The following is a 26,924-nucleotide window of genomic DNA, read 5'->3' as shown; positions in this document are numbered from 1 at the left end:
CTTGCAGATTCCCGGTCAGGGGCCTGCATGAGTAGGCGTGCTGCACAATTTTTTGCAGTCTACAATCTTTTAATCATTGAGCATGGAGATCCCAGATAAAGAGCGTTGGCGTAATCAAGTCGCGAAAGAATCAGCGCTTGAACCAACAATTTCCTGGAATTGAAAGGCAGCAGGGGAAGTATTTTCCTTATCATCTTCAAAATCTCATAACCGGTACCTGCCACCTTCTGTGCTTGCTCCTTTAAAGTTTAAATTGTGATCCAGTCACACACCAAGGCTTTTGATCTGATCTTTAGGAGAGGGCATTTCTCCAAGACACCTAGGCCAGAATGAGTTGGTATTCAGGGGGAGGCTTTTCCCAAGAACATCAGTTCAGTTTTAGCCCCATTGAGTTTCAAGTACAAGCCTTCCATCCAGGCAGACAACCTTTCAAGACAGCCGGCTAGATTAGTTTCCGCTTTATCATATTGGCTTAGGGAGACAATCGGCTGAGTGTCGTCAGCATAAGTGACAATCTGGATGCCAACTACATGTTGCATGGATGTATACATGCTAAGCATTTGCAATGATAAAATATTGCAGAATCCTATTATTAGACTCACTCCTTATATTCACTCATTCACTTTATTTTCTCACCATTTCTTTCCATTCCACTCTTTCCCATAAAATGTCTGATAGTTGAGATGTACAGCTAGTTTAATGACAATGAATGTGATGGCAATCATATTAAATTGTGCAATATGTTATGTTTCTGCTGCTATCCAAAGCCCAAACTATTTTTTATAGTGCAATCAGTTTATAGATATAACACGTTTTCTGTTTACGTGGCATATAATATCTTCATGCGTACATTTTAGCAAGTACACAAAACTGCAAGTCACATAGTTACATATTTCTTTTTTTGAAGTTCTCCCATAACTCTAAAACAGTAATTAACCAGCGCTCCAACATCTCTATCTGCACAACTGCTCTACATTCCCCTGAGACTCCCAGGAATCTGCCCCTGTTTTCCTGATCGACTGTTTAGTATGCTGCGCCGCAGCAGCACATAGGGTCGAAAGCTAATAATTATAGTACAGCTACAATGCAGCATTCCTAAGAGTCATCCTCTTGGTCAGTCCCCCAATCCTATTATGGTATAGGTTATTCTTCAGAGTTCATAATCCATGGCCCAAACGTGATCAACTTTCGTGATATTGTAGTTTCATAAATCCAGCTGTCGTTGCAGGGCTGATTCTGACAATTTAATTAAATATTGTTATGTGTGTTGAAGTGCCAGCCCATGAGAATTTGCCACTGGTGACGTATGGCACAGTATTCCCTCTTTACGTGGTGCTGTGTGTGATGTCCAGTGTGAGCATCCTTTTCATGGAGGAGGTTAGAGTCACCTGTGACTATTGTGTACCTAACTGGGTTATTTCTGCCAGGCTCTATTTTTTAAAGAAGGCCTAATATTGTAACGGAATTCTGTAAGGTACCATAATACTTAGGAGGTCTTAAGGATTCTACATTCTGCTATGCTTTTCCGGGTAAATGCAGCAATCCTATTAAAATATCTGAGCTCTGGCATACTCCACTGCATAGGTCAATATAACCTTTTGCATTCAGGCCTTTTAAGAAAACAATACATTGAAAGGACTTTGTATTTTAATGTTTGTTTTAAAAGTCTTTTATTGACACTAAAGGAAAATGAGCATTGGCAGAGCCATTATGTCTGGCCCCGACAAACTAGTGCAATGGTTGTTTTCTTGTTTTACAAAAATAAGAAGTAAACAAGCAGCCACGTAAACATTGCCACCATATGCTTATAAAAATGTTACATTTAGGAAACACAAATGTGGGCATTTTCCTTGTGTTGTTGGTTATGAAAACCAAAACCAAATGTTAAGCCTTTCAATTGTGCAATGCATTTTATTTTCATTCATTGTGAAGGAGACAAGAATACATCAACACCTTATCAAGCCCTCAAATCACAGTTAGCTACAGCCTTACATAACACTTTTAACAGCAACTTTAAACAGGAGACGGAAATGAAAAAACCATCTAGCTGGGCTCCCAAGTCACAGGTAAAATAAATACCCATGATATAAAGAGAATATAAAAACCCTTTTGAACCAGCTTTTGTCACTGAAGAAAACTATTGTTAGGGTAATGTGAACAATTTGCCAATATTTTTTGTTTTTTAAAGATGCTTTGTGTAAACGCTTTAAAGAGAATTGACATGCGATGTATTAAGGTAATTCTTTTGCATTGCCAGGTTTATGGTCTCGAGAGCAAAAATCAGTCGTAAAACAAAAGACTAACAATAAAATCACATGTTGCAGGTAAGATTTTAGTTTGGATAGGTGTGATTGTATTCTGGTCTTTCAGTAAAACAGACCTGTTTATAGACAATTGGTTCATTTGCTTTTTTGTATTTGGTGTTTTTATCTATAACTGTTTTATCAACTGCTGCTCATTACCGTGCACTTTAATACAACTTTGTTGGTCGAAGCAAGGATGAGTATTATTTATTTCCACAAGTGCCGAAGCAAACACCTACCCCCTCCTTAGGATGCAGATTTGAAGACAGGAGAGAGAGATATTTTGAAAGCATATTCTTTTATACAAAAGATCTTAGGCTCAATATAGTAAAAGCATTTTATTGAAAACAAAGTTCACTTAAGTAAAAAACAAGATGGAATATTTCTATTGCAGATTATTTGTGGAATGCACTTCATTGGGTTGTTAGAAGCTAAGAAAAAAACCTGCTTGTAGCCTACTTGATTTTAGGTGCAATTAATGGTATGTAGTTCACGTGTTATACCAGTGTAGAAAAAAAGGGCTTTGTGATGAGGCGCTATACTTGATTGGCATTTCTCTTCAAGCCACAATCCAAAACCCTCAACCATAAGAGAGGAGGAACTAGAGGGATCAGGGCATCTGGGTTTGTCCCTCCAAAACATGACCAGAAATGCCACAAGCGAACCCCGATCAATCAGTACTGTGCCTGAGGTAGGACTATTTGTCCATGGGTTGGGTACAGTATCTGTGTCCTGTGTGCTGTTTCAAGGTCAAGTTAACATCTCACAAAATAATTTGATGATCCCTCAAACACCTTCTTTATCCTCGCGCTTCCTCATTCACCAAAATGGTTACAAAACTGTTACAAAACAGTTTATAGCTCTCCCTTGGATAGGAGAGAAATCAGGAATCCCAATAAGTAAGGTTTAAAAATCTCTGGGGTATCTCTAAAAAATAGTCTATTCCTGGAGTACCAAGAAGATGATTAAAGTTGTGTAGGGTGCTCAAGGAGGACTAGTGCTCCTGCACCATAGTGGTCAATATGTTTCTGCCAAGTGGCCCCAAATTGGGTCTGTGGTATTCATCAGGACCTGGATCTCTGTGGTGTATAGACCGTATCCATACTTCATACAACCCAATCATAAAGAATTCTTGCTGATGACAGGCAATAATGCTTTCGATAGGGAACTCTAACTCGGGGGACAGAACTCCCCTTGGAGGTAGTTCCAAAGACCCCCTTGTAGTCACATATTCGTCAAACAATGACCTCCTCCTTGTACCTATTGAAAAGTACATTCTCCAAATCTCTTTAAGCACCAGGACAAAGCAGGTCAATGGATCTGTGGCAATTTTGACTGGACAATCCTTTTGTCAAGTAAAAGAACACCCTGCATCTGTAACTTCCTTTGATCCCTTTATATTTGTGTATCAAGCAGCAAAATCTTCCAAATCGACGTGCCCATTTCTGCTGGATACAGCCATCTGTAGATTCCTCACCTTTTCAATATCCCAGTGCACCAGCATTTCACGGAAGCCCATCTTTACAGCTGTCTCACGTCGATGAGGATGTCATAATGCCACGACTCCGCATGTGACTCCACGTGACCTCATTGGAGCCATAAGAAGCCCTCATCGGTGTGCTGATGTCAGTTCTTTTATTTTCCATGCCTTTTCTGTGTATGTTTTTTTCTGCTCTCCGTAGTGAAGGAGTTTTTATCTTTTATAGGTTGCAGCATTGATGCAAGGACAATGTCTGTCGAGGAAGTCTGGTTTCAAGCCCTGCAGGGAATGTGAAGCTCAAATCTCGATTACTGACCCACACAACGACTGCCTTTGGTGTCTAAGTTCAGATCACAATGGCGACGCCTGTTCTTCATGCCTGAAGATGAATCCGAAGACATTGAAGGAGAGGGAGGCGAAGCTCCTTTATGGTCAAGGCAAGATGTCACAAAAGAGGGGGGTCTGAAGTCTCTTCCTCGATCGGAGCCGCTGTCTCCCCACTCTTCGAAGTCCTCCAAAATAAAGCACAAGCAGTGCCCTAGTTCTCGACGTCGCTCTTCAAGGGATGTTTCCTTGAAGTCGATGTCCTCAGCTCCGAAGGTCCATGGAGAAAGAGGTGTGATTTCTCCTACTCCATCTCCAGGGGTGGCTCTAGCTTCGCCTTCAAGTCTGAGAGGGGTGACTCTGCCTGGGAGTCCTAAGCCGGAGCCTGTACTGGATCCAGTTCTTCCTCTGCCTGCACCTCAGTCTGTGCCTCCTAGACAGGAGCAGGATTATCCAGCATTTCCGATATGTCGACTTACCTGAATGCTATGTATAGCATTTTTGCAAGGGCTGTGACTCCACCTGGTGTGCTTGTGGGCCCACTTGCTTATTCTTTGGGAGGTATCCCGGCACACTACCAGCAGGCGCCGTTCCTGCCATTTATGCTGATGACTCAGTTGAACTGGCCTCTACCAACGCTGAGAAAGGTGACGCCGTCACCAGTAGAAGAGGTGCAACAGGAATCCCTGGCACCGGTTGTGCCCTCTCTGGCATTGACTGGATCCGAGTCGATGCTGCATCAGTCTGTTCCAGTTCTTCAACCTTCTGATCCGGCGCTGTTGCCAATGTCGCCGGTGCCGCTTTCATCGGCGCCAGTTTTGAAATTGAGGTCTCGAAGAGAGGCCCAGAGACTTTTGGAGGAGGGGCACTACTTTTTTTGGATGAAATCAGGATCTGGAGGAAGGAGAGATAGTGTCATTGGATCCTGAGTTTGAAGGCTTGGAGGTGGTAAGTGGCCTTAATACTTCTCCAGAGTGGGAGTTGTTGTCCCCAAAGGTTGTTGCTCCATCAGAAGTCACGTCCTATCATTCTGTGATCAGAAAAGCAGCAGGAATGCTGAAATTGCCTTTTGTCTTCTACAGAACTAAAATCTAATTTGTTGACAGAGGTGCTTCATTCATCCACGTTGTCAACCGAGCCTTTGTTACCTTTTAATGAGGCCCTTACTGAGTTTATTCTTGATATTTGGCAAAAGCCTGTGTCGCCAGCGCCAGTGTCTAGATCTATTGCAAAATGGTACAAGACTGCTTCGGTTGACTCGTTGTTCTTGTCCCTGCATCATACACCCAAGAGTTTGGTGGTACAAGCGTCCTGCTCTTCCAAGTTGACACCTGGTTATTTTCCTATGACTCTGGCTGACAGAGTGTCTAAAAGGATGGAGCAATCTGCAAAGAAGGGTTTCTCCTCTGGTAGCATGGCTCTGAAGTCTACCAATTACATCCATGCATTGTTGTAGTCAGCCAAGGAGGGGGTTCAGAAATTGCAATGTGATCTTCAGGGACATTTTTCAGAGTTGCTGAATACACAGCCAGGCTACTGTGCTGCCTGCCAGGTTATTCAGTCTGGCCTGGACACGGCGGACTCTGTTGCGAGGGCGATGGGGGTCTTCTGTTGCCATGAGGAGACATGCTTGGCTGAGGGGTCTTGCTTCTTGCCAGTTGTTCAAGCAACATTGTTGGGTTTGTCGTTTGATTGTTCACAGCTGTTTGGCGCTAAAGATGATTCTGCCACAGAGACGTTTAAGGACAGTAAAGCGCCAGCAAGATCATTGGGCCTTCAGACGCAGCCTAAAGACTACAGATATTTTTGCTGGTACCAGAGGTTTGGTCGGAACTTATCCTTTCGTGGAAGAAGCCAGATTCAGCAGCAGCAACAGACTCCGACCCCCTGTATAGGTGTTATAGAGGGCGGGGTAGGGGTAGACCACTTGGAGCTGCCCATCAATCGGCCTCCTCCTCTTCATCTTCTTGCTCCTCGGGCAATGTTGCAGGAAAGCAGCCCTAGCTTTACAATGTTGGAGCATGCTTGCCCAGTAGGAGGATGGTTGGCCTATTTTCTGCCTCAATGAAGATCTGTGACAACAGATCTCTGGGTTTTGGATATTGTAGAAATGGGTATGCCCTACCCTTTAAAGAGTTTCCTCCACCCTTTCCTCCCCAAAACGATTTTTGTTCCGAAGAGCATCTTCTGCTGCTACCACAGGAGGTACACAAATCTACTTCAAAAGGGCACAGTGGTTCCAGAGCAGGAACGGGGTCAGGGATGCTATTCCCGGTCCTTCCCTATTCCCAAAAATGCGTCCCATCCTCGACCTCAGGATTTTGAACTGCTTCTTCAAACAGGAAATGTTCAAAATACTGACCCTTGCACAGGTGCTTCTTGCGCTGAAGAAAGAGGACTAGATGGTTTTGGTCGATTTGCAGGATGTGTACTTTCACATACCCATTCTCAAATCGCACAGGTAGTACCTCCGTTTTACGGTGGGGTCTCAGCTTTATTAGTTTGCGGTCCTTCAGTTTGGTCTTACTTCCGCACCTCAAATCTTCACGAAGATGATGGCAGTGGTCGCACCGCATCTCAGAAGGTGGGGAATGCCAGTATTCCCTTTCCTTACCTGAATGATTGACTGATCATAGCAAGACTCCAGAGTTGGTGTTTCATCATTTGCAGTTGAAATGAAATGAAAAACGGCATTTGATAAAGCGCACAGCTACTCAAGCTAGAGTGTCCTGGTTCATGGACAGCGGGAGGAACATGAGAGGACGAGGCCAGTTATCGATTAAAACGCCATGTTTTTAGATTCTTCCTAAAGAAAAGTAAGTGGGTTTTAAGCCGCAAAGTCTCCGGAAGGCTAAACCAAAGTCTGGCACCCAGAAAGCCGAAATATCTACCACCAGTACGTGCAAGACGAGTTTTGGGCACGATAGCCAGGTTTGTGTTAGAAGAATGCATGGGTCTGGAAGTAGAGTAAATGATGTTTAGTTAAGTACCCGGCTCCAACCTTGTGGAAGGCTTTGAAAAAGATGATCAAAGCCTTAAAGTCAATCCGCTCTTTATTGCGGAGCCAATGTAAGGATTTGAGTCTCAGGCTCATACTAGCTCTAGGTCTTGATCTCACGATGGCTCTGGCCGCAGCGTTTTGCACCACTTGTAAACGCTGCGTCAAAGATTTGGAAAGACCAAGGTACAGGCAGTTGACATAATCAGCTTTGATGTTACAAGAGCCTGCACCACAATCCTTCTGCTCTCCAGCGGTAGAAGCGGCAATTTTTTTTTTTTTTAGCATTCGGAGAGTACCGAAGCAAGGACCAGTTAGCTTTTGGATCTGAGAGCGCATCGACAAAGTTTTGTCTATAATTATACCCAGGTTTTTTACTTTCTCTTTCTCAGCGGACGGGGGCAGCAGATCCTTGGGCCACCAGGAAATCCAGTTGGGTGTTTCTAGTTTACCAAAGAAGATAACTTCAGTTTTGTCCGGATTACACTTTAGCTGATTAACCCTCAGCCAGTTGAAAACCTTTGAGAGGTAGAAATTGATCATTGCCCCGTCAAAGTCAGATCCTTTATCACGGTAGAAGATAAGCTGAGTGTCGTCAGCGTAAGAAACAATTCTGGCCCCCTCTTCCTCTACCATGGATGCCAAGGGAGAAAGATAAATATTGAAGAGGGTAGGGCTTAGAATGGAACCCTGGGGGACACCAACCTTAATAGCGGGAACCGAGGAAGAGAACGGTGGAAGACCGATGTCCTGGGTTCTGTTTTCCAGATAAGAGGACAGCCATTTGAGGGCAGTCCCACCCAGGCCAATGTTTTTAAGTCTGTTTAAAAGCCTGTCGTATGGAACTGTATCGAAGGCTGCTGACAGATCAAGTAATATCAGAACGGCCTTTCCTCCCTCATCCAGTTTGTCCCTAATGAATTCTGTCACTTCCAACAACGCAGACTCAGTACTAAAATTTACCCTAAAGCAAGACTGGATTCAAAGATATATTAGGGGTATACCCAAATTACCCTCCTGTACCTGGGTAAAGTACTACCAAAAGTAGGAAAAACGTAGAGTGGCAAGGAGGAAGGAATATCTGTAACCACTAACTAATGGGGAACTTCATATTACCCCATTGACAGTACATCGCCCTATCATAAATTAATGAGCTTTATTCAAAATAACAAATCACATACCACAGACACATTTCTTCGAAAAATTCATCATTGTTTTGATTTCTCTTTTTTTTTAATAAAAACACATATATATGTATAGACAACATATACATCACAAATCAACATAAACCAAAGTCATTAGTTCCTTCTACTCATTTGATTGAAAACTAAACAGTGTTTATGGACTAAATCAAGGTAATACACTGCGAGGTAGTCTTCTCTGCACACGAGGTTACCACACCTCTAAAGACCTCATTTCAAATGTGCTTTCAAACATAAGAATTTTTTAATCAATTCCAGTTGGACTCCTCTGTTCAAAAGCTGTCGACGTGGACGCGTTTCAGCCTTCATTTTCATCTTGGCCTCCTCAGGACAAGGGTAAGGGAACAAACGTGAAGCGAAAAAATAACTGCCTGAAAGCTTCTGAACAACTCAATACGGAATGTAGCAATCCTCAAAGGACTGGCCACTAGTTACAACACCTTAAAATCGGGCTAACAGACTGGTTATTCAATAATCACGTACATAAATCAACAAAATAGATAAATAAATAAAGCAAGACTGGGATTCATGAAGAAGCTTCTCGTCTTCAATGTGAGTTTGCAAAACTTTGTTTACATGCTTCTCAGGTGCTTTAGACAGGGCCGGAAGCAAGGAAATCGGCCTATAATTTGCAGGATCCAATGGGTCAGCGTTCGTCTTTTTTAAGGGAGAATCTTTGCGTGCTAAACACAGTTTAGGCATTATGCCTGTGGAAAGAGAAGTATTAAAGAGCTGGTGTACAGTCAGATTAATTGTAGAGGCAACTAAAGACAGGATATTAGCTGGACAGGGGTCGGTATGGGAGCCTGACTTAATGCTTTGAAGGCGGAGCAGTTGACAACACTGTTTTACTATCAACCTTCCTAAATATCACCTAGAGCGCTCTCAGTGCAAACTGTTCATAGGGGCAGTCCTGGACACTGCGGTGAATCGGGCCTACCCACCTCCTCAGAGGATTCTGGACATTCTGGCTATGATTTCGATGTTTCAGAATGGAGCTATGGTTCCAGTCCTGAAGGTCTTACGCCTGCTAGGTCTGATAGCCTCCTGCAATCTGTTGGTCACCCAAAAGTGCCCTCCATGTAGGCCCTACATGAGGGCCCACCAGTGGTGCCCCCGCAGGCAGTGGTTTCAACACAACTGAGATGTCAAAGAGTCCGTCAAGATCTCCAGAGACGCTGCTGTGTGCTGTGGCTATTCAGTGGAGGGGTGTGCCCGGCAATCCGTTTCAAGGTAAGCAGTTTCACTCTGTACCACCGGTGGCCACAGTGATAACAGATGCCTCCACTTTAGGGTAGGGAGCTCATCGGGGGTTCTGGAGATCAAAGGTCTTTGGTCTCCAAAGGAAAGGTTGTTGCATATCAATCTCCTAGAACTGTGGGCGATACGTCTGGCTCTCAAGGCCTTTCTCCCTTACCTTTGAGGTCAGTCAGTTTAAGTCTTAAGACAGTACTACCTTGATGTGGTACATAAACAAACAGGAAGGAGTGAGATGGTATTCTCTCTGCAGAGAGACTTTGCAACTCTGGTTCTGTGCTCAGGGCCACCAGAACTGCATCATGGCAAATCAGTTGGCCGTAGTTCTAAACGGGAGTGTGGACAGCCTCAGTCGGCACTTTTCTACCAATCACGAGTTGCATGTCCATCTGTAAGTGGTAAAACACATTATCTGGGTATGGCGGACCCTTCAGAATAGACCAATTTGCCACTCAAGAGAACACACACTGCCTGTCATTCTGCAGCCTTAAGTGTCTGTTGCAGGGAGCTCTGGGGGATGCGTTTCAATTGGACTGTGAGTCCCAGCTGTTTTATACCCCCCATACCTTTGTTCCTTGGGTTCTGAGGAAGGGTTGCTAAGACTGGACCCAAGTCCTATTAATAGCTCTGGATTTGCTGCGAAGGGTATGGTATACAGACCTTCTTCACCTTTCTCTGTGCCCTGTGCTCCATCTCCCTCACAGGGCAGACCTCCTCTTTCAGGGGTAGGTTCTACACCCTCACCTCCAGAGCTTGCACCAACATGTCTGAACGGGGCAACCTGAATTCTTTTCCCCTTCCTCCGGATATTAACGTTAATGTTAATTGGGATTTGTAGAGCGCATAATCACCGGCAGGTCTCTAAGCGCTAAAAGAGAGTAGCTATGGCCCACCCCAGTGAGTGACTGTTGGTCCCAGGTCAAAGCGTGCGTTATGTCCAGGCCTCTGTAAAGAGGAGGGTCTTCAGTTTTTTTCTAAAGACGAGAAGGGCTTACTCTGTACGGAGGTTTCCTGGTAGCTTCTTCCACAACTGCGGGATCAAGACCGAGAAGGCGCGACCCCCTTTGGTCATTGTTTTGAATCGTGGACAGGCCAGCCGGCCTGCTTTGGATGACCGGAGGGTACGTCCTGGGACTGGTAGCTTCTTCCACAACTGCGGGATCAAGACCGAGAAGGCGCGACCCCCTTTGGTCATTGTGTTGAATCGTGGACAGGCCAGCCGGCCTGCTTTGGATGACCGGAGGGTACGTCCTGGGACGTATCTCCCCAGGCGCTCCTTAATGTATCCTGGTGCATGTCCATGAAAGGCCTTGTGGGCAATGCAGAGGCCCTTCAACCTGGCTCGCTGTTTGACGGGGAGCCAATGCAACAGAGGTGTGGCCCATGGCCGTCTAGAGAGCTTGAGGATCAGCCTGGCTGCATCATTCATCGCTACTTGCAGCTTATCTAACAACTTTTCAGGTAGTCCAATATATAACGCATTGCCATAATCTAGGCGGTACACAATCAGTGCAGTCACCACTGTCCGCAGGGTGGATAATGAGAGGAGGGGTGATGATTTCCTCAACTGTCTCAGCAGGCCCACACCGGTCCCAACCACAGAAGACACTTTATTAGACAATGTGAGTTTGTTGTCTATTTTAATGCCTAGGCTTTTTACGACTGGAGCTGGAGTAGGTGTGGCGCCCAGCTCCGGTGGCCAAAAGAGGCCGGTCCACGGGTTGCTTCCTGTGCTGATGGCTAGGACCTCAGTTTTGTCTGAATTAACTTTTAAGTGAGTTAGCTGTCATCCAGTTGACCACGTATCTGAGGATATTTTGCACTCGTGCATGGGTTTGTGAGGTATTGTCAATTTGAAGAATTAATTGTGTGTCATCGGCATAGTTGAAGACCTGGCAGTCCATACGGGCCAGGGCCCCCACCAAAGGTCTGAGATAAATATTGAACAGGAGCGAGATAGTGCCGACCCACAGGTTAATATCCCTTTATTGGACACGCAGTCACCCATCTGGATCCTTGGAGTCTGATCTATCAGGAACGAGGTGATCCACTGATGCCCCATCCCACCGATGCCCATGTCCCTGATTCGTGCCTAGAGTTGGCTGTGGCTGACCGTGTTGAACGCAGCCAAGAGGTCTAATGGGACCAAGGCACACGGCTTCTTGCTGTCGGCCTTGAGCCTGAGTTGATCCAGCACCGACAGCATCACCAGCTCTGTGGTAGCTGATGCTTCTCCATAAATAGGGACAGGATTTTAAGGACACTCGATTCCACTATTTTAGCCAAGAAAGGAAGTTGGGAAATGGGGCCTAAAGGTTAGCAACGTCTGCCCTCGCCTTTTTCAATAGGGGGATCACTCTGGCTACCTTGAAGTTATTGGGGACCCTCCCAGTTTCCAGCGATAGATTGATCAGAGCGAGGAGCTCTTCCTCAATCACTGGTAGAGCCATATTGAATATCCTTGGTGAGCATGGGTCCGCAGGTGAGCCCGATTTAATTTGAGTCGTAATGTGGGACAAGGAATCATGGTCTAGCCTTCAAAAGAAGTCAAGAGGCTCCCTGAAGTCACCTTGTGGCTCATCCATAACCAGGGTGCTCTGGCTGGCGGGGGTGTTATGTATGTCAGTTAGGATGTCCTTTACTTTAAGGTCAGGAACCTGTTGCAGTATTCCGGGCTAGCGACTGTTTCCTGCCCTTGCTTTTGACTGCGTTCCTTCAGAATTCAAAAGGTTTCTTTTCGTTTGTTATCTGCATCAATGATCCTGGCCTCATAGTACTCGGACTTTCTTGCCAAAATGGCTTTTTTGTATGTGGCTAGCCTGGCCCTTTATTTCTTGAGCCCCTCAGGGTCATATGACTTAAGCCACTGCCTTTCGTGTTGATGTAGGGTCCGTTTCTGCCCCCTTAGTTCCTCCGTGAACCAGGGGGCTCCCTTATTCCTCACTCTTTCTCTACGAGCCGTTGTCACCCTATTGATGGCTGCTCTCAACTGGTTGATGATGGATTCAACTCTTCTCCTCGAGATCCTCTCCTCCGGCTGTAATCTCATCGGCGAGTTGCCTCGCAGAGCCTCCCATAGGCTGCCTGCCTCAATTTTGCTCCATCCTCGTAGCATTCTCCATTCTGGAGGGGGTTGCGAGGGGCGCCTATTTTGGGGGATCTGGAACCTGATCAGGTAGTGGTCCGACCAACTACATGGCCTGATATCTGTCAGTTTGGCCAGTGGCTGAGTGGACCAAATGCAGTCTAGAGTATGTCCCTTCTCATGGGAGGGGGAATCCACGAGCTGCTGCAGCCCTAGTGTGGCCATGGTTTCCTCTAACTGCCAGGCCTGTGATTGTCTGGGTTTCTGGTCCCTGTGGTAGTTGAATTCCCCCCACCACCAAGAGATGTTGGTACTGGGAGCGTAATTTGGTGACTATTTCAGTGAGAAGGTCATTGAACCCGGGGGTTGATCAAGGGGGACGATACACCACCATTATTGCCAGGCATGAGGGCTTGGAGCATACTTTTTCCACTAAAATTTCAGCGCTCTCTAGGTTCTCTCTGGCAAGTTTTTCTATTGCTAGCTGTTTGTTATAGAGCAGCGCTACCCCCCCCCCGCCCTTTCCCATCCTGCCTTTTATGCCATAGGGCATCGTACGCTAAGGGTAGTGCTGCTACAATGTCTGGACCTGAGCCTTCATTAAGACAGGTTTCTGTGACTACTAGGATGTCAGGGGCCTCCTCCTGAAGGATATGGTGGATGTGATACTATCTGCCAGAAGACTCTCCACCAAATCGGTTTATGCTGGCAGATGGGCAAAGTTTGTAAAGTTGTGAGAAGAAACTTCCATTGACTCTTTAAAAGCCCATTTATCTGCCATGTTATGCTTTGCACTGTCTCTTGTGCACCAAGGTTGTGCGGTTGCAACGGTTAAGGGATATTTGTCTACCTTTCGGCATTCCTCTGCTTACTGGACCAACCTTCCCTTTTTAAGTCCCCTATATTGTTAAGGTTTATTAAGGAACTTACTAACTAGTTCCCTCCCACTCCGTTTATTATGCCTCAATGGGATCTTAATTTGGTGCCAACCTTCCTTATGAGTACTCTGTTGAACCCTTACATAGTTGTCCTTTATGGTTGCTTACTTTCAAATCAGTTTTTCTGGTCTCTATAACATCGGCGAAACTTGTTAATAAATTGCAGGCATTAACTGTGAAACCTCCTTTCACGACTTTCTATGCAGATAAGTTTGTACCAGGGCTCGTTTCCTGCCAAAGGTGGTTACTCCATTTCACTTGAGCCTGTCACCCTTCTTACTTTCTATTCTCCTACACATCCATCTAAACATGAGGAGAGACTTCATCGTTTGGACCCTAGAACGGCCGTGAGCTTTTATGTGGACACAACTTGTGATCCCTGGCTGGATGATCAGCCGTTTGTTGGCTATGTGGGCAAGATGAAAGGTAAAGCAGTGCATAAGAGAACATTGTCCAGATGGATTATCCTGTGCGTCAAGATCTGCTACGCCGTGGCTAACAAGGCACCACCTGATGGTATTAGAGATCATTTGACTAGAGCTAAATCTTCTACTTCCGCTTTGGCTAGAGGTGTCTCTGTGCTTGACATTTGTAAAGCAGCAATTTTGGCCTCCATCCACACTTTTGCGAAGCGCTATTGTTTAGACTCTGAAGTGAAGAGGGACGGTCACTTTGTCCGCTCAGTATTGCAGTATTTTTTGGTAAAGGCAGACAGGCACCCACCTCCGAGTGCGGGGCTGCTCGGGGATTCTATTAAAGTGAAGAATCCACAGGTAGATGCATCCATCAGAAGAAGAACAAGTTACTTAAATTTGGTAATGCTTTTTCTGGTGGATACAGTGTCTGTGGATTCGTCACTGACCTACCCTCCTCCCCATTGCTTGTCTGCATATGCCAAAAAACAAGATATTTGTATATCGCTTATTCTGTATCTGTTTATATGTCTGAAAGTATACCAATATATATATATATATATATATATATATATATATATATATATATATATATATACACACACCACACTCCTTCACTGTCGGCAAGAAGTTGAGCACACACGGGGGTCCCAGTTGAAACTGCGCTTTATTTGAACACTCGGCATGACGCGTTTCGTTCTTGCGAACTTCCTCAGTTGCCGTAATAAAGTGAACTGTTTGCCGCCCTCAGTTTAAAACCACAGTGTCCCTCTGTAATTTTTTGGATGCACTGCGAGCACTGCTGCAGGGAAAATACGGCCCGGACCCAACTGTGTGAGTCCGTGCGGAGCAGACACCAGGCGTCAGTACTGGCACAAGTGGACGGTGTCTGCTCCTTTCCCCCGGCTTGCCTTTGATCTTCTGGGGCGCGATCTCACACAGGCAGCAGTCCCTCTGACCCCTCACCGCTGACATCCAAGAACAGGACCAGCAGGCACCACCTAGGTAATCTGCCAAGTCGCAGTCCATCAGTTATGGCAAGATTCACTGTTCCAGGTGAGCGAGGATCTAGCGTTTTCAAAATGTTTTTGAACCCACACGACTATATATATATATATATATATATATATATATATATATATATATATCGAAGCTCAAACTCCCTCCAGTCGCAAAGGAAATAGGCACTCACGGGAGACGCTTAGAAGATGTTGTTTATTCCGATATACCAAACAGACGCGTTTCGGCGGATTGCCTTCCTCGGTGTTTGATCGCACACCGGGAGGACGCCATTTTAAGTGCATGCAAAAACTGTCATCATGAAACAACAATCATAGAAAGCGGACTTGCACGTAAACAAAGTAAACGTCCGCCATTGCTAAGTTTGCAATGATAACTCGTTCAAATGGTAAATACACTTCAATTTGCAACTTTGAATTGTTGAATAAATTTTGAAAACAAGTTATGTACATGTTCGCACGCACTTGGCAATTTAACAAAATTACGCCATATATTGGCTACGGCTCATAGGTAACATTGCTATGTACGGATTATCCAATTGATTTTGGAGAACCCGTCATCAATATACAGACAAGGCTAAAAATTATTACTAGAATTGTGTTTATACTGTATGACGATGCATTACAGCGTGAGTGTCATGGGTCCCAGTTTCGATTAAAAAATAATAAACATTGAAACCTCTATCCGATGCGTGGCAAATATTTCACACAATTTAGCCATGTATTGGCTGCCAGTATCACCTCATCACTAAATAGTTATAGGGGTACCCACTTATTGTCACATTATTTAGCTGCTTATGGCGCCGTGTATCGGCTAATGTGTACCATACTGAATACAATTGTTAAAACCTTGTCATGATACAATATCAATACATTACATTAGTCAGGTTAGTTAGTTGGAGATAGCTCTACTGTCAAAATGACAAAAAGTACAAATCCTACAGTTTGAAACTCTACATTATTACTTCTAATGCTATTCTCATGTGCCTAGATGTGATGCCAGTTCCTCCCCACTATTTAAACCATTTGGAGATTTGGTTTGGCAATCCACTATGTACCGAGATTCTAGTCTACGTAGTTTTCTCAATCTGTCACCTCCTCTCACATTTTCTGGTACAAGATCCAAACCATAGAATCTAAGTAGATTTCGATTGCTGGAATGTTTCTCCGCGTAGTGTCTTGCTACAGGGTATGCCGTGTCTTTATTAGCAATTGCCCTTTGATGTTCCAATACCCTGATTTTTAGTGGGTGTATGGTGCTACCTATGTACCATAAATTACAGGGACATACAAGGCAGTACACTACATAGGGGGTACTACAAGTAATACATTTGTTGATGATTCTAGTTGTCTGTGTGCCTGGTAGATTAAACGAGAGGACTCGTCTGCTATTGGAGCATGCTTTGCACTTTCCGCAGGGAAAGAACCCTTTCATTTCCTTAAGGGTTCTGACCCCCGATGATGCTTCCTCAAGATGGCTATGTACTAAGTGATCTCTTAAAGATCTGGCCTTTCTGAATGTCACTTGTGGATAACCTGGAATATCATCATTTAGTACAGGATCAGTTTTCAAGATATGCCAGTGTTTCCTTAGTATGCGTTTTAATTGATTCGCTTCTGCTGAGTAGGTAGTGATCATCCTAAATTTCCCTTGATCACTATCCCCTGATTCATTAACTGGCTTCTTTTTGCTGACAAGCAGATTCTTTCTAGGAATGCTTTTGACCTTAATTAGTGTGTTATGCAGTAAATCGGGATTGTAGCCCCTTAAGGTAAACCTCTGTATGCATTCTCGTGCTGACACTTTGAAGTCGCAAGGACGTGTGCTATTACGTTTAAGACGCAATAATTCCCCATATGGGATGCTTTGGATCAGTTTTGGCGGATGATTGCTGGTGGCAAACAGGGTAGAGTTGCCTGCCGTATCTTTACGGTGCAGTGTTGTGTGTAGCTGGTCTTCCATTACAAAAACTTTCAGGTCCAGATAGTCCACTGCCACTGGACTAACTACGCCTGAAAATTACAAATTGAGATGGTTGTCATTCAGATTACTTATGAAGCCGTGAGCAGATTCGATACTGCCTTGCCACACTATGAATAGATAGTCTATGTAACGATACCATTCAACTACCATTCCTGTTAGATTTCCACAATCATATGTTTTTGGCACCTGCTCCTCCCACCAGCCTACGAAAAGATTCGCATAGCTGGGGGCGAAGCAGGTGCCCATCGCTGTCCCTGATACTTGTTTGTAATAGCTGTCCTCAAACAGAAATATATTGTTCATCAAACAAAATTCCGTGAACTGTAAGATCATTTCATTGTGTGCAGCAAATCTCAGCTGTCTTCTATTTAGAAAGTACTGCAGTGCTTTTAAACCATCATGATGATTAATACAAGTGTATAGGCTAGTAATATCTAGCACCATCATTAGATACGTTGAATTCCAATTGATTGAGGAAATTTTGCTCAGAAAGTCCTTAGTGTCTCTTATGTATGATTTCAATTCTGTCACAAACGGAAAGAGAAAATGATCAATGAACATAGACATATGTTCCGTCAGACTGCCCTGTGACGAGACTATAGGTCTTCCAGGGGGGCGGGCTGCATCCTTGTGTATCTTCGGGATGTGATAAAACGTTGCTGTCACCGGATTAGGACACCTTAAAAATAAATGTTCATCTTTGCCCAGCATTCCTTTAGTGTTCCACGTTTTAATCATGGTGTTGTACTTCTCCACGCTTTCCAAATATGTTCCTCGTGTTGTCGGTATGTAGTATCTTGTATCCGTGAGTTGTCTTAATGCTTCTTCACGGTATTGTGATCTTGTTTGCAACACTACATTGCCACCTTTGTCTGAAGGTTTTATAATGATCAATTTGTCTTCCATCAAATTGGTTAGTGCCAACTTCTCCTCTTTAGTTAGATTGTCTCTTCCAGTGGTGCGGTACTTTTTGCCTCTAAAGTCAAGTAAATCTTTGACCATAGCCTCTGAGAATACGTCAATAGAGTCATAGGGCATTTGCGGAACAAACAACGATTTGGGTTTAAATGGTCTTTCTTGCATCCCTTGTTCAATACCAGCTTTCATTGCCCTTTCTGACATGGACAAACTAGTATTTGCCAGATCTGGGGTGTTTAAATTTTGCAAGAGTTCCACTGCATTTATGTCGTTGCAGGTCAATACATCAGTTGCCGTTATCCTTGACGGAATGCCTTTGACGTCTTTGATGGTGGGTCGTAATTTGAAATATTTGTGCAATTTGAGTTTTCGCACAAAGCAAAACAAGTCAATTCTGGTTTGTGTAAATTCCAAGTGGTTTGTGGGACAAAATGTAAGTCCCAATGATAGGACTTTTGTTTCATTCTCAGACAAATTTCTCTGGGTGAGGTTAACGACAGTGAGATTGCTCATACTAGTTATTTCTTGTTGTATCTCTTCCTCCGTGGTGTCCACGTTCTTCCTCCTCTTGCCCCACCCTGACCTCCGCGTTCTTCGGTTGCCCTTTCTGGTGGTTTGTTCTTGCCACCCCTTAGCCACGACTGCCTGATAATTTTGAACTCGTCGATAAAAGGAGTAGTAGTGTTTCCGACAGTAGCCTGGCCTGCAACCCGTTCATCTTCTGACTCATTTTCGGTGACTTCCGATTCAGATGTTATCACCTGCTCTGTTTCCGGTTGCCTTGTTTGCAGAGACAGTTGTTTTCTGGGGATATCGAATTTACGTGCAAACGTTAGCACTCTTCCATGGAGGTAATCCTGTTCGTCCCTTTCGTATTTTTCTTGTTTCCTGTTTTTAATCTTGCTTTCATATTTTTGAAGACGTGTCTTCATTTGTCCCAAAAGTTCTTCCACCTTGTTTTTGTCTTCTTCTTTGGCTAGCATGTCTTCTATTTCTTTGATCTCTTGTAATGCTTTGTCGCGATCACTCCATGCGTACTTCACTAGAATCTGTAGTGTGCCTTTACAGTACCAGGCTGTATGTTCTGCCCATTCCATCAACAGTGCCGGGTCCGGGTTCTCATAGGAGGGAATTGTATAAACTCTTAATCCCCTTGGTACCCTGTCGGCCTCAATATAACTCTGGAGTGAAGTCGCCTCCCACCACTTCCTTGTTTCTCTTTCGTAGAGTCTCTCCAACTTCGCTAGCATGGCATGCATCCCGCTAGCATGGCATGCATCCCACTGGTCGATTTTTCATTCATGGGTGTATCTGAAGCATTCGTTACTTTCGAAGTAACGAATGCGATCAAACACCGAGGAAGGCAATCCGCCGAAACGCGTCTGTTTGGTATATCGGAATAAACAACATCTTCTAAGCGTCTCCCGTGAGTGCCTATTTCCTTTGCGACTGGAGGGAGTTTGAGCTTCGATTATTTGTGGATTGCACCGCCACATCGAGGGCACCCACCCGCGAGTGAATTCCCGATTCGAAAGGGTGCAAGTAGAGCTGATATATATATATATATATATATATATATATATATATATATATACACTCCACTGGTTCCCAGTTACCGGGTGATTGCAGCGCTCCTCGTGGGTGCAAATCCCTGCGGCTGAACCACACCGCTTTAAATCACCAAAATTCCCTCCAGCCGGAAAGAAAGCGGGAAGCACTCTTTACAACTTTTCATGCGTTTTATTTTTCTTTTTTAAATTCAATGCATAGGGTACAGGCAATGGCTGATCAACGCGTTTCGGTATTCCTGATACCTTGCTCACGATCAACTGTTTGTTTGATTCCGCCCTTTTTAAATTCAATTGAAATTACATCATTTCCTGGCGGTTTTTCAAACACCCCTTTGCATTCTGGAGAATGTAGTTTTGAAACCCATTGTTTCTTTATCTTAGATCCTTCTTTTGTGTTTATTGACATTCAAATGCTTTATTTAGAAAAGTTCAGTCAACAATTTCCTTTACACACGCTTATCTTCTTCTTTAACTCCACTGATGGAGCGTTCTTTTCTCATTATCTCCTCCGATGGAGTGTCATCTTATGCGTAATGAGTCTTTTTTACGATATTAGTTTCCATTTGTTGTATATCTTTCAATATTGTCAATCCTTGACTGCATTTTCTGCTTTTTTTCTCATTTTGTATTTATATTTCTACTTTGTTATAGATGTATGTAGAGCTCTTCTGACTGATTAAGGCCGTGCGGATGTAGTGTTCGTAATTTTAAAATATATCGTGACTCCTTCTGTCGCAATTGCCTTTCTCGATCTCCCCCACGTTCTTTCTTTGGAATGGTCTCAATTCCATAATATTTCAATTTTTTCCAGTCTCCTTGGTGGGCTTGTTCCATGTGCTTTGCCACCGCATTGGATTTGTCTTTGTGTATTGTTGCTCTTATGTGTTCCAATATTCTTTTTTTCAATTCAAAAATGGTGCTCCCCACATATTTCAAAGGGCAGGGACATTCCAACACATAAATCACAAATTGCGTTTTGCATGTTATTAGTTGGCGAATCTCCCAGATCTTATTATTTGCCATCTTGATGTTTTTTGTCTGTTGGGCAATCTGACAGGCTTTACACATGTGACATTTTATGAAACCTTTTGTCTTCAGCCAGGTGGATTCCTTTTCTTTTCCTTTGAAATGACTATGAATTAGATGATCCTTCAAGTTCTTTGCTCTCCTGTATGTTACCGTCGGATGCTTACCCACTATTTCCTTGACAGTGGGGTCCAATTGTAGTATCTTCCAGTTTTTTCTCAAGATACTCACTATTTGTTTGCTTTCCAATGAATAATCCATTATTAACCGGATGGTCTCAGATTCCGTTTTCTTTGATTTTCTTGCAAGACAGTCCTCTCTTGTTTTGCTGTTTGCTGATTCCCAGCATTTTTTTACTGTGTTGACATTATATTTTCTTTTTTTGAATCTTTCCATTGTTTTTTGACCGTGTGTATGCCATTCCTCTTCTTCACTGCAAATTCGCCGGATTCTCAAGAATTCCCCATAAGGAAGAAGATAAGCGTGTGTAAAGGACATTGTTGACTGAACTTTTCTAAATAAAGCATTTGAATGTCAATAAACACAAAAGAAGGATCTAAGATAAAGAAACAATGGGTTTCAAAACTACATTCTCCAGAATGCAAAGGGGTGTTTGAAAAACCGCCAGGAAATGATGTAATTTCAATTGAATTTAAAAAGGGCGGAATCAAACAAACAGTTGATCGTGAGCAAGGTATCAGGAATACCGAAACGCGTTGATCAGCCATTGCCTGTACCCTATGCATTGAATTTAAAAAAGAAAAATAAAACGCATGAAAAGTTGTAAAGAGTGCTTCCCGCTTTCTTTCCGGCTGGAGGGAATTTTGGTGATTATCTACTGGCGGTCGCCAGTAGATAGTTATAGTTAGGACCCTGTTTCCATAGGAAATCCGCAACATTCTATTTGGAATAACTTTGGCGCCGGTCGATGAATCCTCGCGAAAATTTCAAAATAGGTGGGGCGCTACGCTCCGCTCCTACCCTGAAAGTCTCGGGGGGATTCGTCAAGCGGGGGCTGAGAAAAAAGGGGGGTCCCAAAACGCTTTTTTCCCATGCATTTTTCCATAGGACCTTTAGACACAGCTACAGCCCGAACGGCTGAACAGAGTTACTTGAAATTTGGCAGAGAGGTAGTCCTCAGGTCAAGGAAGTGCCTTTTGTAGGTCTGGTGTAAATCTGTTCAGTAGTTCCTGAGAAAATAGCATTTAAATCAATATATATATGTGGGCGGAGCCTAACCACACATCTCATCCTGAGATCTGATTGGCTGTCAGCACTTCATCCAAGAAGTGTTGGCAGCCATCTTGGGACCAATATACATGATAGCACCTCATTAAAAAGCATTGCAGTTAATAGAAGATTTTAAGACTTTAGTTACATTATAAATCATTTGTTGATGGTACCATACTCATTTTAGGAATTGTGGTATGTTCTAAGGTGATTTCACCATGTGAAAAAGCCTTCTGCTGGGATATCATGATTGAGAGAAAAATATTTTCTCATGCTTTTACCACAGAGGTTTGGAAGGTGATCTATAAGCTAAACTGAGAGCTTATTTTCTGTAAATTCACATTATCTTTCTCAGTCATGTGAGAATGAAGTCTGACATTCTCAGTAAAACATGTACATCCAACAAGGGCAGAGACTGTCAGTTGATTCCTTTGTGTTCTACTGCAGCTTTCCAGAGTGTTCCAAAGAACTACTAGAGCGCTAACCGTCCTACTTATGATAAATGTATGGCACACCTGAAGCCATCTTGCTTGGATTAAAGTGGTAACTCTTAAAACATTTAATTTAAAAAGGAACAACATGAGGGGGTTCATTTTTCCATAAAAAGTATGATTAGTGCTGCAGAAAGAAAAATTAGGGCACATTTTGAGTGACTTCTCAAATCCTGACATGCAGACTGAAACATGCACTTTCAATACCAGCAGCAGTTTTCCCTGGTGAGCAGTAGCTTTACTACAGTGATCTAATGAGCAAAAAGAGTGCTAACATTCTGATTTTATGGCAAATGTGTGACACATTTGAATGCCTTCTTGATGGAATCAAAGTAAAAAACTGAAAGTATTTCCTACTGAGGAGACTGCAGTAAATGAGGAAATTAGGAAACTTCTTAACAAATAAGTCTCCCAAGATGGCCACCAGAGACAAAAGAGCCCAAATGTAGCCCAAATATCACCCAGATGTAGCCCAAGTATAGCCCAATGACAGAATGTCCAAGAATGTTCTTAAAAACAACTAGAGCACTTACTGTCTTCATTATGACAAAAGTATGGCACACCTGAAGCCATCTTGATTGGAATAAACTGGTAACACTTAAAACATTTAATTTAAAAAGGAACACAATGAGGGGGTTCATTTTGCCATAGAAATTATGATTAATGCTGAAGAAAGAAAATGAGGGCACATTTTGAGTGACTTCTCAAATCCTCTTCTATTTCATTAAAAAATTCTGACATGCAGACTGAAACATGCACTTTTAATACCAGGAGCAGACTTCCATGGTGAACAGTAGTTTTACTACAGTGATCTAATGAGCAACTAGAGTGCTAACATTCAGAATTCATGGCAAATGTGTGACATATCTGAATACCTTCATGATGGAATCAAAGTAAAAAACTGAAAGCATTTCCGACTGAGGAGACTGCAGTACATGAGGAAATTAGGAAACTTCATAACAAATAAATCTCCCAAGATGGCCACCGGAGACAAAAGAGCCCAAATGTAGCCCAAAATCACCCAGATATAGCCCAAATATAGCCCAATGATAGAAGTGTGCAAAACACTTATTATTTTGCAGTGTTATATAGTGCAGACTTGTCAGGTATTGGAGTGCTTTACATGAGCATTGGTTACATCACACAAGAACAAATTCATTTTGGTTGTAGACATGGGGAGACTAAGTGATTTGACCAGAATCACAGAATGTCGAGCTGAAGCAGAAACTTCAACCTGGTTCCCCAGTTGCAAAGTCTGCAGTTCTGGAAGTAACACCACATCCTCTCCCCTAAGTGCAACATTTAATCAAGTTGTCAACTAGATAAAAAAACATAAAGATAACAAATAATTTAAAAGTGCTTTGTCGCTATTTGAAAACTCAGAAAATATGTCCTTATTTTAGTCTTTTAGAGCACTAACCATAATTTTGATGCCAATAAGACCCTCTCATATATGTAATTTCTAAAGGAATGCTCTAGGTATTACACTTTTGTTTACATCAAGATGATGTCAGGCGTTCCACACTTTTGTAATAAATATAGAATGTTAGCAATCTAGTTGTTCATTAGGATACTGTTGAGAGGCAGAGGCCAGGGGCACGGACTCTGAAAATTGAAGGCAGGTAGGAGGGTGCAAAGGCAACAATTTAACCACACTGAGCAGGCAGGAAGGGCCGTGGAAGCACAACAGACTATGGAGGGCAGTGGAAAGGGGGGCAGGGGCAACAAACCAACAATACAGGACTTGCAAGAGAGGCTGTTGGAGGGAAGATCTATTACGGGTCAAGGAAGCTAGGGGCGGTCCCCAGAGCCCCGGGAGCCACCACAGAACTGAGCAGGAGAGTGAGTCAGGGACAAAAGGGGCACCTTAATTTGAGCCGGGGTGCCTAGGAACGCTTGCTCCAAAAATGAAGAAAACAGACATATGAGACATGGAATTGGAGGCAGAATACAATGGCAGTTTAATGAGAAGATGCAACTTCAAAGAAACCGCAGAATAGAGACATAAAGTACAAAATACAGAATCCAGATAATCATACAGCTGTCATGATATTCTCTGTATCTCAATTAATGGACTGACAGAGAGAGCGAGAAAACACATCTATAAATGCATCATGAGAAACAAGTTACACCAAGGAAAATGTTACCTAGGGACACTCACATTTACTCTTAGAGCAAGCATTCCTGCAATTACAATACAACATCTTTTAAATGCAAAAGTAAAGAGAACAATGGTTAAACATAACATGACATTTCATATAGGTAAAATAGAATAAGATACTTCAAGCAAAGCAGAGCAAGACATTTTAAGCAAAGGAAGACAGCTCCCAGTTCTTGGGGAAAACCTGCACAGCCTGTTAACCTACATACAGACGGCGAGGTTGTCCGTCGATATCTGTGGGTGCTCCCTTTTTATATCATTTTGTGGGCTCCTTTGCACGCTACATCTACCTACGTATGCTACCCAAAAGCTTCGTCTGCAGATTTTACCAGACATTTCGTCATTTACCCACTTAATGCTGACAATGGACTGGGTGAAAAGGTCAGTCTCTCAGGCCAATCGCTTATCGTAAGTTCCATAGAGCAAGCAGAAAATAATGGGTATTGTACAGGAATTCAATATATTCATGTATAAAATCTCCTCAGTTCTCCTAACTTGACGCTCTGCGGTTGCCACTTCCTTAAAAGCGGGAAACCTGCCCAGGAAGCAAGTACCAGTCCAGGATGCAGCCTACTGTATGTCGACAGCTTCAGGGGGATGTTGAACTTTGATACCGAGCACGGAGCACTCGGGTAGGGTGGGGGCTACTAGTTTGGAGCAGAAGGCCTCGCAGACCTGCCTTCAGACTGCTATACACTAAAATTGCAGAGCTATGGTCAATTTAACAAAGAGGCCTACATATTGAACAGAAGGGCCTACACAGGGGTTTTATGCTGGCTGAGTGGTAAGGATGTCTCAGGATAATTATATAGCAACACAGGACCCGCTGGTCAATTTAATACGGCCTACAAATGCGGCTGGCAGGGCAAGGACAAGGGTCTCATACTTCAGGTGTGGACAGAACGGGCCAGGGGCCCCCTGTGATACAAAATCTACCCTCCTTCAAGGCTGTGGCAATGTAATAGACCATTGTGGGCAGAAGGAAGAGGCAATGGTAGTACAACCATACATGCCAACAGACCCGATTCAGCCAGGAAACGTCCAATGTTTTTAAGCTCAAATGGGCTTTATTTGATCTGTCTCCTGTCTACAATATCCTCTTTTTCAATGTAACTCAAAGGGGAAAATCAATACCCCAGTTTTTTTTCAAAATCTCCCTCTTACCAAGTTCAAAATGTTCGCAAGTATGGTACATTGGATCATGGAAGGAAATGGGATAGGGACATGGACTTGGATAACAGAGGACAGGAGAGACATGGAGAGGTGCAACAAACTGACCCTGCAGGGCAGGCATCAGGGTTTGCAGCAGCACAATACACCACACAGGGTATGCAGGACGGGAGTGCAGCACAACAATCCATAGAAAGCAAGAGGGAGGGGACAGGACCATGCACATGGACAACAGAGAACAGAGGGGCAAGAGGCAATGGTAGCTAGCTGACCATAATGGACAGACAGGAGAGAAGGCTGCAGCATAACAGACCATAAAGGGCAGGAGGGACGGATCAGGGGCATTACAATGGAACAGACAAGCCAGGAGGGAGGGAGTAGGGGTCTGCACATGTAAACAGAGGGCTGGGGGCAAGGGGGCAGGGCAGGAGCAGCAAGATAGCCATGGAGGTCAGGCAGGATGGGCACTAGAAGCAAGACACAACATGAAGAGCAACAGTGAGACTGTGATGGCATACACACAGACCATGGAGGGAAGGTGGGAGGGGGTCAGGGGCAGCTAACTGACCACACAGGGAAGGTGGGAGGGGCCATGGCAGCACAGAAGACCATGCATGGCAAGTGGGAGGGTTAGTGGCAGCACAATGGCTATGATGGGCAAGAAGGAGGGTGCAGGGGCATGCACAAATGACGATGGAGGATAGAAGGGAGGGTCAGGACCTGTGCACAGACAAGAAAGTTCAGGGGAAGGGGCCTCACAACAGACCACACGGGGCAGGCAGGAGGAGCAGTTGCAGCACAACAGACCAGGGAGGGCAGAAGGGTGTGGCAGTACAATGGACCATGTAGGACAGGAGGAAGAGGATAGAGGCATGGCATGTGGACAGGCAGGGTGGAGGTGGCAGGGACAGGTTACAGTCATCTGACAATGCTAGGCAGGTGGGAGGGGAGTGGCAGCTCAACAGAACACTCAGAGTAGATAGGAGTGGCAGGTCCATGGGACATGGTGGGCAAAAAGGATGGAGCAGGGGCATGCACAAAGACATCGGAGGGCAGGGGGAAGGAGAATAGGGGCAGCAAGCTAAGCACAGAGTTTAAGCAGGAGGTCAATGATGGGGCATAGAATTGGGCAATGGAGGGCAGGAGGAGTGGACTGGTACATCATACTAAATTGAGGGCAGTGGCAGCACATCAGACCATGCATGGCAGGAGGGAGGAGGCTAGTCCATGGATTCACACAACAGAGGATAGGGAGGAGGGGGATGGGGCAGCAAGCTAACTGTTCAGAGAAGGCGGGTATTAGAAACTTTATTGTTTTTAAAACATTTTGTCTGTGCAAACTACTTAAAATATG

General features: G+C 44.0%; 1 protein-coding gene across 1 annotated transcript in view; it reads left to right on the top strand.

Annotated features, from left to right (window-relative positions):
• Positions 1-26,924, top strand: part of IFT122 (intraflagellar transport 122) — a 453,095-nt gene that overhangs the window by 96,060 nt on the left and 330,111 nt on the right. The window contains exon 6 of the mRNA XM_085624471.1: positions 2,258-2,324. Coding sequence (XP_085480597.1) covers positions 2,258-2,324 — 67 coding nt within the window. The remainder of the gene's footprint in view (positions 1-2,257; positions 2,325-26,924) is intronic.

The sequence above is a fragment of the Triturus cristatus genome, chromosome 9, assembly GCF_964204655.1.
Source record: "Triturus cristatus chromosome 9, aTriCri1.1, whole genome shotgun sequence".
Taxonomy (NCBI): Eukaryota; Metazoa; Chordata; class Amphibia; order Caudata; family Salamandridae; genus Triturus; species Triturus cristatus.
Note: the sequence above shows the minus strand (reverse complement) of the source record. Positions and strands in the feature narration are given on the sequence as shown.